Genomic DNA, 14,014 nt, shown 5'->3' with positions numbered 1-14,014 from the left:
GTTTTATATTTTGATAAGGGAGCATAGGATTCATCATGAAAGAAGAAGCGACGAACGCTCCATCGATTCCACTCAGGCCCTAAATGCATCACGCGTGCAGTATGAAGATACGAAGCAGCCACTGAGCTGTTTACAAACTCTTTAGGGGCCGGGTGTCACCACCCATGTGCTCAAGTGTGGGAAATGGAGCCGGCCTTCGGTCAGGTGCTCCTTTTAGCCGCTCAAGGTCACTTCCTGAAACCCATCCTCTCGTCAATAATGGGCCACCCGGGGGTCGATATGTTCCCATTCCGCCACATCCAGCCTGATGAGGCTAAAACGAGATAGGAAGGTCAGAGAGGAACATGCGGTCCATCCAAAAAGTGCATTATTGAGAAACCAGAAGCTTTCTTGTTTAACGCGGAAGTTTGAAGTTTTGGTCTTACTTTACAAGGTACACAGAAACGCAGTAGTTACCGAGGAACTAGTAAGAACAAATAACTCAGGCACATACATTTGGAGTAGTTACTGAACAACGAATCAGCAAGTAATCAGCAAGGGGCCTCTTTGGCCCCTCTGGACGAGCCCAACAGGTACGGAAGCACAACCTGAGGGCCAGGAAGTAAAGTCACTGACGCTGTGCTTGGCATCAAACCAATAGTATTAAGGCTTGAGATGCCATCACAGCGTGCAGGAATTGCCCCCCCCCAACCTGAAATAGCAAGAAAAAGGAGACGCAGCGTTTGTATTTTGTCATGTCTGTATTTTGTCTCATTTTCACCAAACATGTACAGGAGAAGGAAAAGCCTTTCGATAGAACCTGAGGTATTTTAGCATCAAGCAGCCTGGGAGTCAGGATTTTCTTTGAAAAACTCATCAGTGTTCTTCCACGTTGCTATTTACAACCATAACAATGATGATACTAATAATAATAATAAGAGTAATCATTCAAGGACAACAGATTTAGCAAATGGGACAGCCTGCATCATATTTGTTACATAATGTTATAAATAATAATAACAATTGAAAAAACACGGAGGAGGGATTCGATGTTCGAGAGCCGAGCAGAACTAGCATCATAAAGAAATGGCTCCAAAGCCAAGATGAGGAATAAATTAGCGTCTGGCACCAGGAGGGCGAGTGCTGATGTGCTGATGTGCTGATGTGCTGATGTGCTGGGCTTGGCTCACTCAAGGATCCCCTGAGAAGGAAAGAAAAAGCTGTGTGTGTGTGTGTGTGTGTGTGCGTGCGTGCGTGCGTGCGTGTGTAAAAGAACAAGTGCATACAGCAGGGGTGTCCAAACGTTCCCCCTCGAGGGCCACATGGTGAAAAATGATAGTTTGTACAGCAACATGTTGTCCTTTAAAAAAGTGCATGTCTTTGCCCCCCCCCAATTGTTTTCATTTTCCATGTATTTGTACTTTGTTGGTACACATTCTTCTTATAGTATCATTTTACTGTCATATTTGGACTTTATCCCCATAATCAACGTAACAATTTACAAATAAATAAATAAAAAACATTTCCAAAATATATATTTCAACTGTATGCTACTAAAATGAAGTATTTTCCCTCATATTTTGTGTAAAATTGTGACGTTTCTTTAAAAATTTAAGATGTTTTTCTATTTTCCTTTTGTCAAAAACCCCCCAAAACCCAAACGGGCCCCGGGGCTGCACTTTGGACACCCATGGCGTACAGTGTAGGGCATTGTGGGAAGGGGCTTCACGAGGGCCACTCGTACGATTTGCATCAAGTTGTCGTTACGCAAGCCCCAGTGCCATGCGGGGAAACGTTGATGTGGTAAAGCCATACGTTGAAGATGTCCCTAGTGTTGTCTGACCCCCCCGCCCCCCCGCAATGCAGATTCCGAGTCATATATATCACTCTCCTCGAAGAAAGGAAGAGCACATATATTGCTTGCTTGAATTTCTGTGTATTCGTATGCGTTTATAAATACCATACAGCAAATAAGAATCATTCAACAAAGAAAAAGGAAATCAATCCACAAATATTATATTATTTCTCATTACCAGAATGAACAATAAATTAAAAGGAGAAAGAAGGTCCATTAAAATTGCTATACATATTATATATTTGTATTGTATGATATAGGATTGTGTTGCCAGACGTTCATGGAGCATGCTCAGTGGGGCCCCCGTGTGGTGACAAGGAGCAATGGCAGGTAGGGGCCGTTCACACCACAAGGATGGGGGCGGGGGCAACGTGGGCTGAGCTTTTGAGGCCGTTGGACGCTTTGGGGTTCAGACCAGGAGTTACGACGCCCACTGGAACTACGACTACACTTGACCACAGGCAGGCAGTTTGTGTCCGAGTTGTTCTCCGAGATCCGGATGCCAGGTGCTTTCCGTGGAGCACCTGCGGCCCCGGCTCTCCTGCACCCCGGCGACTCCAGGAAGGTGGTGTTGCGGTACGCGGCGCGTCAAGACGTCGTCCCTGTCCAGCCGTGTCTGCTCGTCAAGCGCTTTGCTCGGTCCGTCTCTCAGCTGGGAGTCCTGAACGCCGCCGAGGCAGAAAGAGACCCGTCTAAGCAGGTCTCTTTTGTTGTCTCTGATGTGTCAGGATACCTCGATGATCTCCAGGCTGCCGGAGAAACTGGACTGCTTTCCGATCTTGCCCAGTTCTTCTCGGGAACGCGTCTCTGAGATGCTCTCCTCGAATTCCATCTGACAGCTGCGACGCTTGAACTGCTTCTCCGAGGCCGAGCCGCCGCCGTTGGTGCCGTTGGACGTGGTCACCGAGGACGATGACGTGAAGTCACGCTTGTCTCGCTGCGGCGCCGAGGGCTTCTCTTTCGGAGGTTTGTCCCGTAACCGTACTCCCTCGCTGCACCCGAACGCCATGTACGCCGAGCTGCTCCCAAATCTCACAGACGCCTCGCTTCTCCCACCCCCCCCTCCACCGCCGAGCTCCATCTCGCCTCCCTCTTCCGCCCCAAAGTGCCAGGGGGCATCGGTGGTGGGGGTGACGGGAGTAACTGGGGTGGTGGCCTGGACCGTGTCTCTGTGCTTGGTCCACATGGCCTCGGACCCCATGGAGGGCAGGGACAGGAGCAGGGAACCCTTCAGGTTGTCGTCCATGCCTGGGCTCCTCTGGTCCAGAGACAGGCTGAGGGACTGGGGCGGGTTGTGTTGGAAATGGACCGGCGAACTAACAGAGACGTGCTTGAGTTTTCTTCTGGCTCTGGATGAGGAAGAACCGGGCCGATGGACTCCTTCGCTTCCCCCGTGCCCCAAACCTCCAACGCTGCCCGCGCTGCCCGGTGAGGGGAAGGGCGAGTCCGAGGAGCAGGGACTGTTCAGGATGGGGGACTGGGAGCAAACGCCATTGGAAGTGCCCGTTCCCGGGCTGTCCAGTTTGCACAGCTTGGGAACGTCTTCCGAGCGCGTTGGCGCCAGGCCAGCAGAATGCGGCCTGTTCGGGGCGTACACGGATTTAATGTCCAGGGAGAAGGAGCGTTTCAGACGGTTGGTGTCCAAGATCCGGTCTGCGGAGAGGTGCAAGCCATTGAAGCCTTGCTGGAGGGAAGTGGGTAACGCTATCTTGGCTTCGGGTGGGTTCTGTGGCTCTGTCCCGGAGGAGTCACAGCCGCTCTGGTGACCGTTCATCTCAAAACACGAGTTGACGCCATCGAGCTTGGCGTTGCCTTGGGAGAGCTTGTCGTCGGCGCTTGAGGTCAAAGCTTGGAGTAGTCGCAGACCTTTCTCGAACTCCAGCAGCTGGCCCAGGAAGTTGAAGTTTGGGGATATGGATGGTCTCCGGTCCTTCACAAACCTGTCGAGCGAAAACAGGACTGCATTGAAAAAAGGCAAATGGTTTGGTTTTCACTGCGAGTCGCGGGTCTTGGACTTGCACGACTTGACTTTTTCCCAACTTTGCTTAGCCACAAGATTTCAGGTGTAATCCAGTCAGGTCTTGTGGCGACAGACACCTTTACCGTAGACGGGGGGCCGGGTGACACCTTAGCTCAGCTGGAAGGGAGGAGCAAGGTTACCTGTAGGCATCATCTGATGACAGGCCCATGGTCTTCATGATGTATGCAATGGCGATGGTCGCCGAGCGCGAGATTCCGGCCAGGCAGTGCACAATGACTCTGCAGTTTGACACCATGGCTTTGTCTGTGGGAGGAGAGAAACGGGTAAGTCCAGTCTGGCACCAACACAACACCGTCAGCACCGTCAACACCATCAACACCGTCAACACCGTCAGCACCGTCAGCACCATCAGCACCATCAGCACCATCAGCACCACCTGACTCCTCCCAAAGAAAGAAAGCTGACATTTCCTGGAAGACCAGAGGTCATCTGAAGGCAACAACATGTGCTACTCGATATTCCTTCAAAGCTAACTTTACATGGATTCATTTGGTTGGGAGGGAAAGGGTGGCGGATGGATGTACATATGGATGGATGTACATATGGATGGATGTACATATGGATGGATGTACATATGGATGGATGTACATATGGATGGATGTACATATGGATGGGTGTACATATGGATGGGTGTACATATGGATGGATGTACATATGGATGGATATACTATGGATGGATGTACTATGATGGATGTACATATGAATGGATGGATGTACATATGGATGGATGGATGTACATATGGATGGATGTACATATGGATGGATGTACTATGATGGATGTACATATGGATGGATATACTATGGATGGATGTACTATGATGGATGTACATATGAATGGATGGATGTACATATGGATGGATGTACATATGGATGGGTGTACATATGGATGGGTGTACATATGGATGGATGTACTATGATGGATGTACATATGGATGGATATACTATGGATGGATGTACTATGATGGATGTACATATGAATGGATGGATGTACATATGGATGGATGTACATATGGATGGATGTACTATGATGGATGTACATATGAATGGATGGATGTACATATGGATGGATATACTATGGATGGATGTACTATGGATGGACATATGGTTGTACATATGGATGGGTGTACATATGGATGGATGTACATATGGATGGATGTACTATGATGGATGTACATATGAATGGATGTACTATGGATGGTGTACATATGGATGGATGTACATATGAATGGATGAATGTACATATGAATGGATGGATGTACATACCAGGTGATACCAAGGCTAGTATTAGTATTGAATACTAATACCTTACATCAATATTTTACAGTCCTCCTTTATGTTAATTAGCTGCTTTTTACTAATGTATATATATATATATACGTATATACGTATATACACATAGACATATATACACAAACATATACTATACATATGTATGTCTATGTTGATATATGGTGTGATATACGGGGTGTCCAAAGTGCAGCTTGAGGGCCATTTGTGGCTGGCATTGTAAAAAGGTCATTTAGGAAGAAAAAGCAGCAAAGATGGGGGGGCGGGGCTAAGGAAGGAAGGAAGGCAGGCGGAAGGGCTCGCCGTGCTAACGGCTTTGAGTCGCTAGAAGCTCTTGATTTCATTTTATTTCCAATGCCAACTTTATTCTTGCACATTTGTGAGTTTGGTCGTCGTTTCCTCTTCAATGCACGCTTTTCTTCTCCTTCCTAGACTTACTACGCTCCGCTGCTACGGAGATGCCACCAAAACCCGCAGCATCGCCCACCCCCACGCCCGTAAACCTTCCGGCGTGTTCCGCCGACCGCCGGCGCTTCCCTCCAGCTTACCGATGAACTCGTTGGTTTTGTCCAGCCAGGGCAGCAACTTCTCGCAGTAGTTGTCGTTGACGGGGATGCGCATGAAGTGGCTCTCGCTGATGAAGTCGGGCTTGGGGCAGGTGTTGCTGGCGTTCAGCACGTACGTGATGCCGTTCTGAAGCATCAGATCCTGCAGACACCAGATGACCTGAGCACGGGCTGGCCACCTCCAGCGGGGGCTTCATCTCAGCACCAACCTTGTTGAGGACGTCTTTCTGCGAACCCAGGTAGAGGTGCGGCAGGATGCGGGTGGGCCCGACGTTGGCCACGGGCAAGCACGGCTGGGACAGGCTCACAGGAAGTGCGGGGGCCGGCTTCCCTTCACACAGGCCGGGGAAGCAGGAGGAGAAAGCGGCAAAGCCTCCTGCAGACAAAGAACGAGGCAAGAGTCAGGTTCTCGCTCTCTTGGTTTTCAACACTCAAGTCAGACGACATAAGGGGGTTTCTGCCAGGTCTCCTGAGTTGACCCCCCCCCCCCCCAACCTGCACCGTTAGCAGAGTAAACAAGGGCTTTGTAGACTTAAGAGGTGATCCTGGGCCCTGAGAAGAGGCTCCCTTGTTCTTCTGTGTGAGGTTAACTGCAGGGTGGCCAGGAATGTGCTTGTCTGGCCCTTTAAGAGGCAGGCGGCTCCACTTTTGGCATGTGTGTGTGTGTGTGTGTATGTGTGTGTGTGTGTATGTGTGTGTGTGTGTTTCCTGCATGAGCTCATGTCCTGCAGAAGTGCATTGCGTCAGGCCGGGGGAATGAGAGAGGCCACAGGTGCGGGGGCCAGGACGGAGGCCCAGTAACATCCCGCTGATGAGCACAGTGTGACCCTTCCCATGCACGCGCACGTGCACGCGCACGCTAAAGAGTCAATGTGAAAATATGATGTCATAATCTTGCTCTTCACTCTCAATGACTCCCAATATTTGGGTGCAGGACGCCATCCTGTTCCAACACTCGTGGTTGCTCTGCAGCCTTGTGGTTGTATAACTGCAGTGCGGGGGCCAGTGGAGGTGGGGGTGTGTAGCGTGTGGGTAATGACCTCACAGACGACAGTAGAGAAACGGGGGGGGGGCTGCTTCAAGGAACTCTCCAGGCTGGCTGGAAAGATGAGTTGTTAATCTGGTTTGAAGGCCGCCTGACCCAATCCGGAGCGAGCGTGAGCGAGACATGACATCATTGTCCCAAAGCGGCAGACGCGCTAGAGCCGCTGGAAACGCAAGCCTGCCTGCTCTCGTGCTAAGCGCCGCGTCAGCAGGACCGGTTGGGGCGAATAAACAGGTAAGCAGAAAGAATCACAAAGGTGTCAACTTGGGGGGGCTCCTCGTGATTAATGGCCGCAAGGGGAGCGCCATGGGAGTCTGCTGCTACTAATGGGAGCAGCGGAGGGATGACATCACACCAACGCGTATGGAAAGGTGTGGCAACATCTCCCCAAGTCATGGCCTTCTAGCTGGGGGGTCCCAATGGAAGGCTCCAAGGGGCCGCTTTCATGTGCAGTACAGCAGTACAGCAGTACAGCAGTACAGCAGTACGCAGTATGCAGTACACAGCTGTACACGGACCAAGAAGGTACTTCCAGAAAGAACATGTACCCCCCCCATCGGGTTGACTTTTTCCAAATATTTCAACTTTGGTTTTAAATATTTTTTTCTTCTCATCTGATTTTTATGATAACTTTTTAATAGCCTAGTCCCATAATATTTAAAAGATCCTTGCGATTCCAATGAAATGTGCCTGGATTGATGGGAGGTCGTACAGTAGCGAGGCTCGTACTGTGTGGTCGGCCACTAACTGGCAGTTAGTGGAATGGTCCAAAGAACGAGTGACAGTTAGTGGAATGGTCAAAAGAACGAGTGACAGTTAGTGGAATGGTCAAAAGAACGAGTGACAGTTAGTGGAATGGTCAAAAGAATGAGTGACAGTTAGTAGAATGGTCAAAAGAACGAGTGACAGTTACTGGAATGGTCAAAAGAACGAGTGACAGTTACTGGAGTGGTCAAAAGAACGAGTGACAGTTACTGGAGTGGTCAAAAGAACGAGTGACAGTTACTGGAGTGGTCAAAAGAACGAGTGACAGTTACTGGAGTGGTCAAAAGAACGAGTGACAGTTACTGGAGTGGTCAAAAGAACGAGTGACAGTTACTGGAGTGGTCAAAAGAACGAGTGACAGTTACTGGAGTGGTCAAAAGAACGAGTGACAGTTAGTGGAGTGGTCAAAAGAACGAGTGACAGTTAGTGGAGTGGTCAAAAGAACGAGTGACAGTTAGTGGAGTGGTCAAAAGAACGAGTGACAGTTAGTGGAATGGTCAAAAGAACGAGTGACAGTTAGTGGAATGGTCAAAAGAACGAGTGACAGTTAGCGGAATGGTCAAAAGAACGAGTGACAGTTAGCGGAATGGTCAAAAGAACGAGTGACCGTTAGTGGAATGGTCCAAAGAACGAGTGACCGTTAGTGGAATGGTCAAAAGAACGAGTGACAGTTAGTGGAATGGTCAAAAGAACGAGTGACAGTTAGCGGAATGGTCAAAAGAACGAGTGACCGTTAGTGGAATGTGGCATCTCAAGTCAAACGTAACCGACCGACTGTCGCATTACGTCTCTGCAGACCCCTCCCTGCTCGTCAAAGTTTCTCACTGCTAATGCTAACAGGCGTTAGTCACACACGGAGATAGCATGTCATTGTCACGTGACATTGCCCCCCCCAAGGCGGTCATGACAAGCAGGAAGAACAGAGGCAACCGCGGGTTCGCTCGGCTTGTGTACATTCTAAAAATATCACTTAACAAGAAACCCAAACAAAAAAAACACAATGGCAAAAAATGAAACATCAGCAATAATTTGCCAATAAAGTCAAAATATTCAAAGAAAAAAAGGTGAACTCTAGAAAAAAAATGTAGGAATTTTAGAAAAATAATATGGAATAATATGAAAGAAAAAAACTTTTTTTAAAGTTGCAATATGATGAGAAACAAAACAAAAATTTCAAAGAAAGTCAAAATAGAGTCACATTGCAGCAAGAAAAAAGTGTCCATTTTCCAAGGAGCATCATTCTAATTAAAAATGTAATCCAACAAAATAAAGATGGAATTTTACCAAAATAATGTCATAAGCAAGTTGATTTTTTCCATGTGATTTTTAAATGAGATTGGAGAATTTGGGACATTTGGGACTCACAATGAGGTCACTGAAAATACCCTGTGACACACACACAGACACACACAGACACACACACACACAGACACAGACACACACACACACACCCAGCTGTCTCCGTCCATGACATCAGAAGGTCAAGCGGGAAGGATGAGTTCATCGCCCGCATGCTGTCCTAGCCAGCCAAACATGATGACATGTTCGTACGGACGCATCAAGGCGTCCCTGCGCTGCACGCCAGCCACTGCTTTATGAGCACTCAGTGAAAGGAAGCCAAACCTTTTTCCACGCTGGAGTCATCTTGTCCGTGTGGAAAATAAACACGGGGCGCTGAAAGGCAAGTACGGATACGGGAAAGAGGGCAGTGTGTCGCCAGCGGTGACTTCCTTTTTCCGTTTGACACGGCCCATTTCATCGCTTATGCAACTTCTTATTGCCCCCCCCCCCCCAGCTTTCCCTCATCCATCATTTGTGAAGACGCGGCTCATCTTGCTAGACGCCAGTCGTTTCAAACAGCAGATGTTGGGATGGGGGTCCCTGCAGTTTTGGGAGCCGATGCGGAGTGTTGAACGCTAGCGTGAAGCCGGCGGAGCGTGTTGGCCGCCGTGCACGCCGTGCGTCTGTCCGTTACGCTGAATGGGCCGTTACATCATGGCTCCCATCGCTACAATCGCTGCTTTATCCATACAAGCAAAGCCCCTCTCCTCTCCGAAATGTCAATGGAGACCACACCCCCACACCCCCCCACAGCCTGCAGGCATTGATTTGCCTGAATGCCCCCCCGCACCCCTCCAAGGTTCATATCAGGGGAGACATGACGCCACCCTGCGTCCCTCCAGCTGTCCCCCAACCCCAGGAGGGCACATTAGCATTTCAATGCCCCCCCCCCCCCCAACATGACATCATTGCACACATGTCCCACTCAGCCCACAAAGGTCCGTCTCCCAGTGTGTGTGTGTGTGTTTGGGAGATGGACAGTCCTTTGGTGATGTCATGGCTTTTCACATTGCGGCTGTAGGGAACCTGTCCTTCGTCCTCCGGTGCACAAACTGCTGTTTCAGCAGAAAATGCTAACGTAACATCTTCTTATGGATGCGTTATGTGACACAATCCATGTAAGTGGGGGCATCCAAAGCGTGGCGCGGGGGCCATTCGGGAGCCGCAACTGTTTTTTGTTGGCTCGTGGCACATTCAAAAAATCCTATCCTATCCCGACAAAGACATTTACAAATCAACAAAAACAGCAAGAATGGAAAAAACTAAGAAAAGGACAAAGAACGTTCATGTTATGAGAAGATCTAAATATGAGCATAAAATCATAATTACAAATATGCAATCATTATTTTAATGATAAAAGATGCAATTTTATACATTTTTTGGGTTACAATATGACAAACAAAAATGTGAAAATTAGATTTGGAACATTTGCACATTAGAATGTGAAATTTAGATATGAAAATATTAGAGGATCTAGATTTATTGAGATTATTTAAGAGCAAGGCTGAAGATTTAATAAGAATAAAATATGACGAGGAGAAATAATTCCATGAGTGTCACTACATGGCCCTATGATGGTGGAGATACCATCCATGAGTGTCACTACGTGGCCCTATGATGGTGGAGATACCATCCATGAGTGTCACTACATGGCCCTATGATGGTGGAGATACCATCCATGAGTGTCACTACATGGCCCTATGATGGTGGAGATACCATCCATGAGTGTCACTACGTGGCCCTATGATGGTGGAGATACCATCCATGAGTGTCACTACGTGGCCCTCTGATGGTGGAGATACCATCCATGAGTGTCACTACGTGGCCCTATGATGGTGGAGATACCATCCATGAGTGTCACTACATGGCCCTATGATGGTGGAGATACCATCCCGTGCTAGATACCATCCATGAGTGTCACTACGTGGCCCTATGATGGTGGAGATACCATCCATGAGTGTCACTACATGGCCTTATGATGGTGGAGATACCATCCATGAGTGTCACTACGTGGCCCTATGATGGTGGAGATACCATCCATGAGTGTCACTACATGGCCCTATGATGGTGGAGATACCATCCATGAGTGTGACTACATGGCCCTATGATGGTGGAGATACCATCCATGAGTGTCACTACGTGGCCCTATGATGGTGGAGATACCATCCATGAGTGTCACTACATGGCCCTATGATGGTGGAGATACCATCCATGAGTGTGACTACATGGCCCTATGATGGTGGAGATACCATCCATGAGTGTCACTACGTGGCCCTATGATGGTGGAGATACCATCCATGAGTGTCACTACGTGGCCCTATGATGGTGGAGATACCATCCATGAGTGTCACTACATGGCCCTATGATGGTGGAGATACCATCCATGAGTGTCACTACGTGGCCCTATGATGGTGGAGATACCATCCATGAGTGTGACTACATGGCCCTATGATGGTGGAGATACCATCCATGAGTGTCACTACGTGGCCCTATGATGGTGGAGATACCATCCATGAGTGTGACTACATGGCCCTATGATGGTGGAGATACCATCCATGAGTGTGACTACATGGCCCTATGATGGTGGAGATACCATCCATGAGTGTCACTACGTGGCCCTATGATGGTGGAGATACCATCCATGAGTGTGACTACATGGCCCTATGATGGTGGAGATACCATCCCGTGCTAGATACCATCCATGAGTGTGACTACGTGGCCCTATGATGGTGTAGATACCATCTATGAGTGTCACTACATGGCCCTATGATGGTGTAGATACCATCCCGTGCCAGATGGCATCCATGAGTCCAGTGCACGCTGCACATACAAAGATAGCATCATCTCTAGACACGTTGTGAAAAGAAAGAGAAGATGAGCGTCAACAGCAAGAAAAAGCCAAGCCAGCCCCATGAGATGGTTGGACACGTGAACTAGAGCGTCCTACCACGGGTCACAGCACCGATTCTCCTCCCTCAATCCTTTCCCTTTGCTTTCCTCTTGCCTGCATCTCATCTTCATGATGTCACCCTTAATGCCCTCCTCTTTCCTGTTGCATCTCTAAACAGCACGACGGTGCCAACTAAAAGGTGAGAGAAGCGCTGACAAGCTCCTCCAGGGGCCAGATCAGGTACTAAAACTCACCCCAACACCACCTTGGGCTTCACGTCTATTCTAGCTTTTACGTCAGTCTCCAGTGCTGAAGCATCATCAGCATCATCACAGACCACATTTACAACACACATGCATGCTAGCGGCAGGGCCAGGCAGGGCCAGGCAGGGCCAGGCAGGGCCAGGCAGCCCCCCCTTCAATGAGAAGACACTTGTGGTGTGTCCGGGTGGGTACACACCTCGTAGCTCTCTCCCCTTCTTCATGCGGCGGACCCTGATCTTCAGCCTCATGTCCGTGTCCTGCAGGTCCGGCCAAAAACAGTCCTCTGCTGGAGATATCACCACATCTAGAGGCATCCCCCCCCAGAAGAGCGGTTCTCGCTAAACAAACCAAAAGCTGGAGAGACTGGAAAGTCCACACGGGTTAGCGGGCTGATCCAGGTCCTTGGAAATGAAGATCCCAAAGTCCAAAATCCGACATCAAGGCAAAAATCCCAGAAATACTCCCAGATGAATATTTGGCAATGTGGGGTTTTGTGAAGTCACTGGGGGGGGGGGCAACTGCTGCAGCTCCGTCTGTCTTCTCAGTGACTCCACAGCAAGACCAGCAGCTCGCTATTGTTGTGCCGCTCCGCTCTGCCCGTCTCCCATTCGCTCGCTCGCTCACTTACACTCCTCCCTCTCCCTCTCCCTCCCCCTCACCTCCTCCCTCCCTGCACCGCTGACGGCTCGCTCTACCAACGGCGGATGACGCCGCCGCCGCTCGCTCTCCTCCAGCTCGGAGGGTGAATGAGCTCATTCGCTGTGAGGCCAGACTCCGCCCCCCCCTCCTTCGCTGCCTTGTTCACGCCCTCCCCAGCGGAGCCAGAGCGCCGTCATAGCTAATGTCCAAGGCATGTAACCGCATTCCTTACTCAGCCAACAAATATGCGGCCACCTCAGGGGGGCCGGCCCGCGGAGTAGGCCTCTCTCGGGGAAGGTGAGGGGCTAATAGGTGCTTCTGACTTCACTCGGGGGAGCCCAAACCTTTACCAGCCGGGGCCGCATGGTCAAACCACAGGATATATATAGTGTATATATAGTATATATATATAATACTATGTAGAAAGTGTATATGCAGTCAGTATATGCCAAGAAGCCATACAGTAGTACGCTTCCTGTTTCCCAGGGTGCTTTGCTGTACCGTTCTTATGAATGGCGTACAAATGAGATGTTTGAAGCTGCCAAAGTGGTTGGTGGTTTCTTGGTCATTATTTCTTGCTCTTCCTTTCCTACAAATGACTTTACATTTCCTCCAAGACACGCTAAGAATAAAGTAAAGCATAGTTGGATATTATATTATATCTTTTGGCCACTAAAGTTTTGTTTGTTTTATTTGGATTTTAAAAAAATATTATTTTCTTTCAACTTATTACTAAAATGTTATTTTTTGTAATATTACTGTGGTTAGTCTTGTAAAATGACCACTTTTACTTGTTGGATTACAACTTTTTCCTCCTTATGCTAGTCAAATTAACATTGTTCTTTTCCATGTTTGCTATTGTTGCTGTTTCTTCTTTTCTTGTTGAATTATATTTGATGTGCTTATTTATCTTTAGACCTGAATCATGCAAGACAATTCCAAAAAGATGGCGTTTTCCTTGAAGTGATGAGAGTGCAGGGCTTTAAGCGGGTACCGCTCAGTAGAACTTTGCTTCCGAAGTACTGCATTGTGGAACTCTGACAGACAACATGAGCAATTGGGACGATGCGTTTAAGGACAGGAATGCATGTGCCTGTGAATGTCAGTAACGTCAGCGTGCCGCCCGTCCGCAGTCCTATCTGGTGTGGTTTTGAGAAGTTCCATCAGGCTGGAGGGCAGGAAAAACAGGCCAAAGCAGATGAGAGAGGAGAAGAAATAGAAGATCCAACAAGTTTGTGGTGTGTGACGGCCCACAGACGCTGTGTACTTTACTATGGAATGACAAACATGAAGGCCACCAGTTCAGCTGCTGCTAATTCCATGTTTTCAAAGAAACTTTCTA

At 48.7% G+C, this 14,014-nt stretch overlaps 1 protein-coding gene across 4 annotated transcripts in view; it reads right to left on the bottom strand.

The window, feature by feature from the left end:
- Positions 1–720: 720 nt before the first annotated feature.
- Positions 721–14,014, bottom strand: part of dusp8a (dual specificity phosphatase 8a) — a 39,891-nt gene continuing 26,597 nt past the window's right edge. For 3 of the 4 annotated variants that reach the window (XM_058074940.2, XM_058074941.2, XM_058074943.2), the window contains exons 4-7: positions 5,938–6,104; positions 5,711–5,870; positions 3,995–4,118; positions 721–3,774 (exon numbers count right to left, since the gene is read on the bottom strand). In XM_058074940.2, coding sequence (XP_057930923.2) covers positions 2,559–3,774; positions 3,995–4,118; positions 5,711–5,870; positions 5,938–6,104 — 1,667 coding nt within the window. In that variant the 3' untranslated portion in view covers positions 721–2,558. Of the gene's footprint in view, positions 3,775–3,994; positions 4,119–5,710; positions 5,871–5,937; positions 6,105–12,229; positions 12,531–14,014 lie in introns of those variants that run through there. The other variant, XM_058074945.2, reaches the window with a different exon arrangement.

The sequence above is a fragment of the Doryrhamphus excisus genome, linkage group LG1 (genome assembly GCF_037039965.1).
Source record: "Doryrhamphus excisus strain RoL-2023G ecotype Guam linkage group LG1, RoL_Dexc_Guam_v1.1, whole genome shotgun sequence".
Classification (NCBI taxonomy): domain Eukaryota; kingdom Metazoa; phylum Chordata; class Actinopteri; order Syngnathiformes; family Syngnathidae; genus Doryrhamphus; species Doryrhamphus excisus.
The sequence above is the reverse complement of the archived record's forward strand: the minus strand, read 5'-3'. Positions and strand labels throughout refer to the sequence as shown.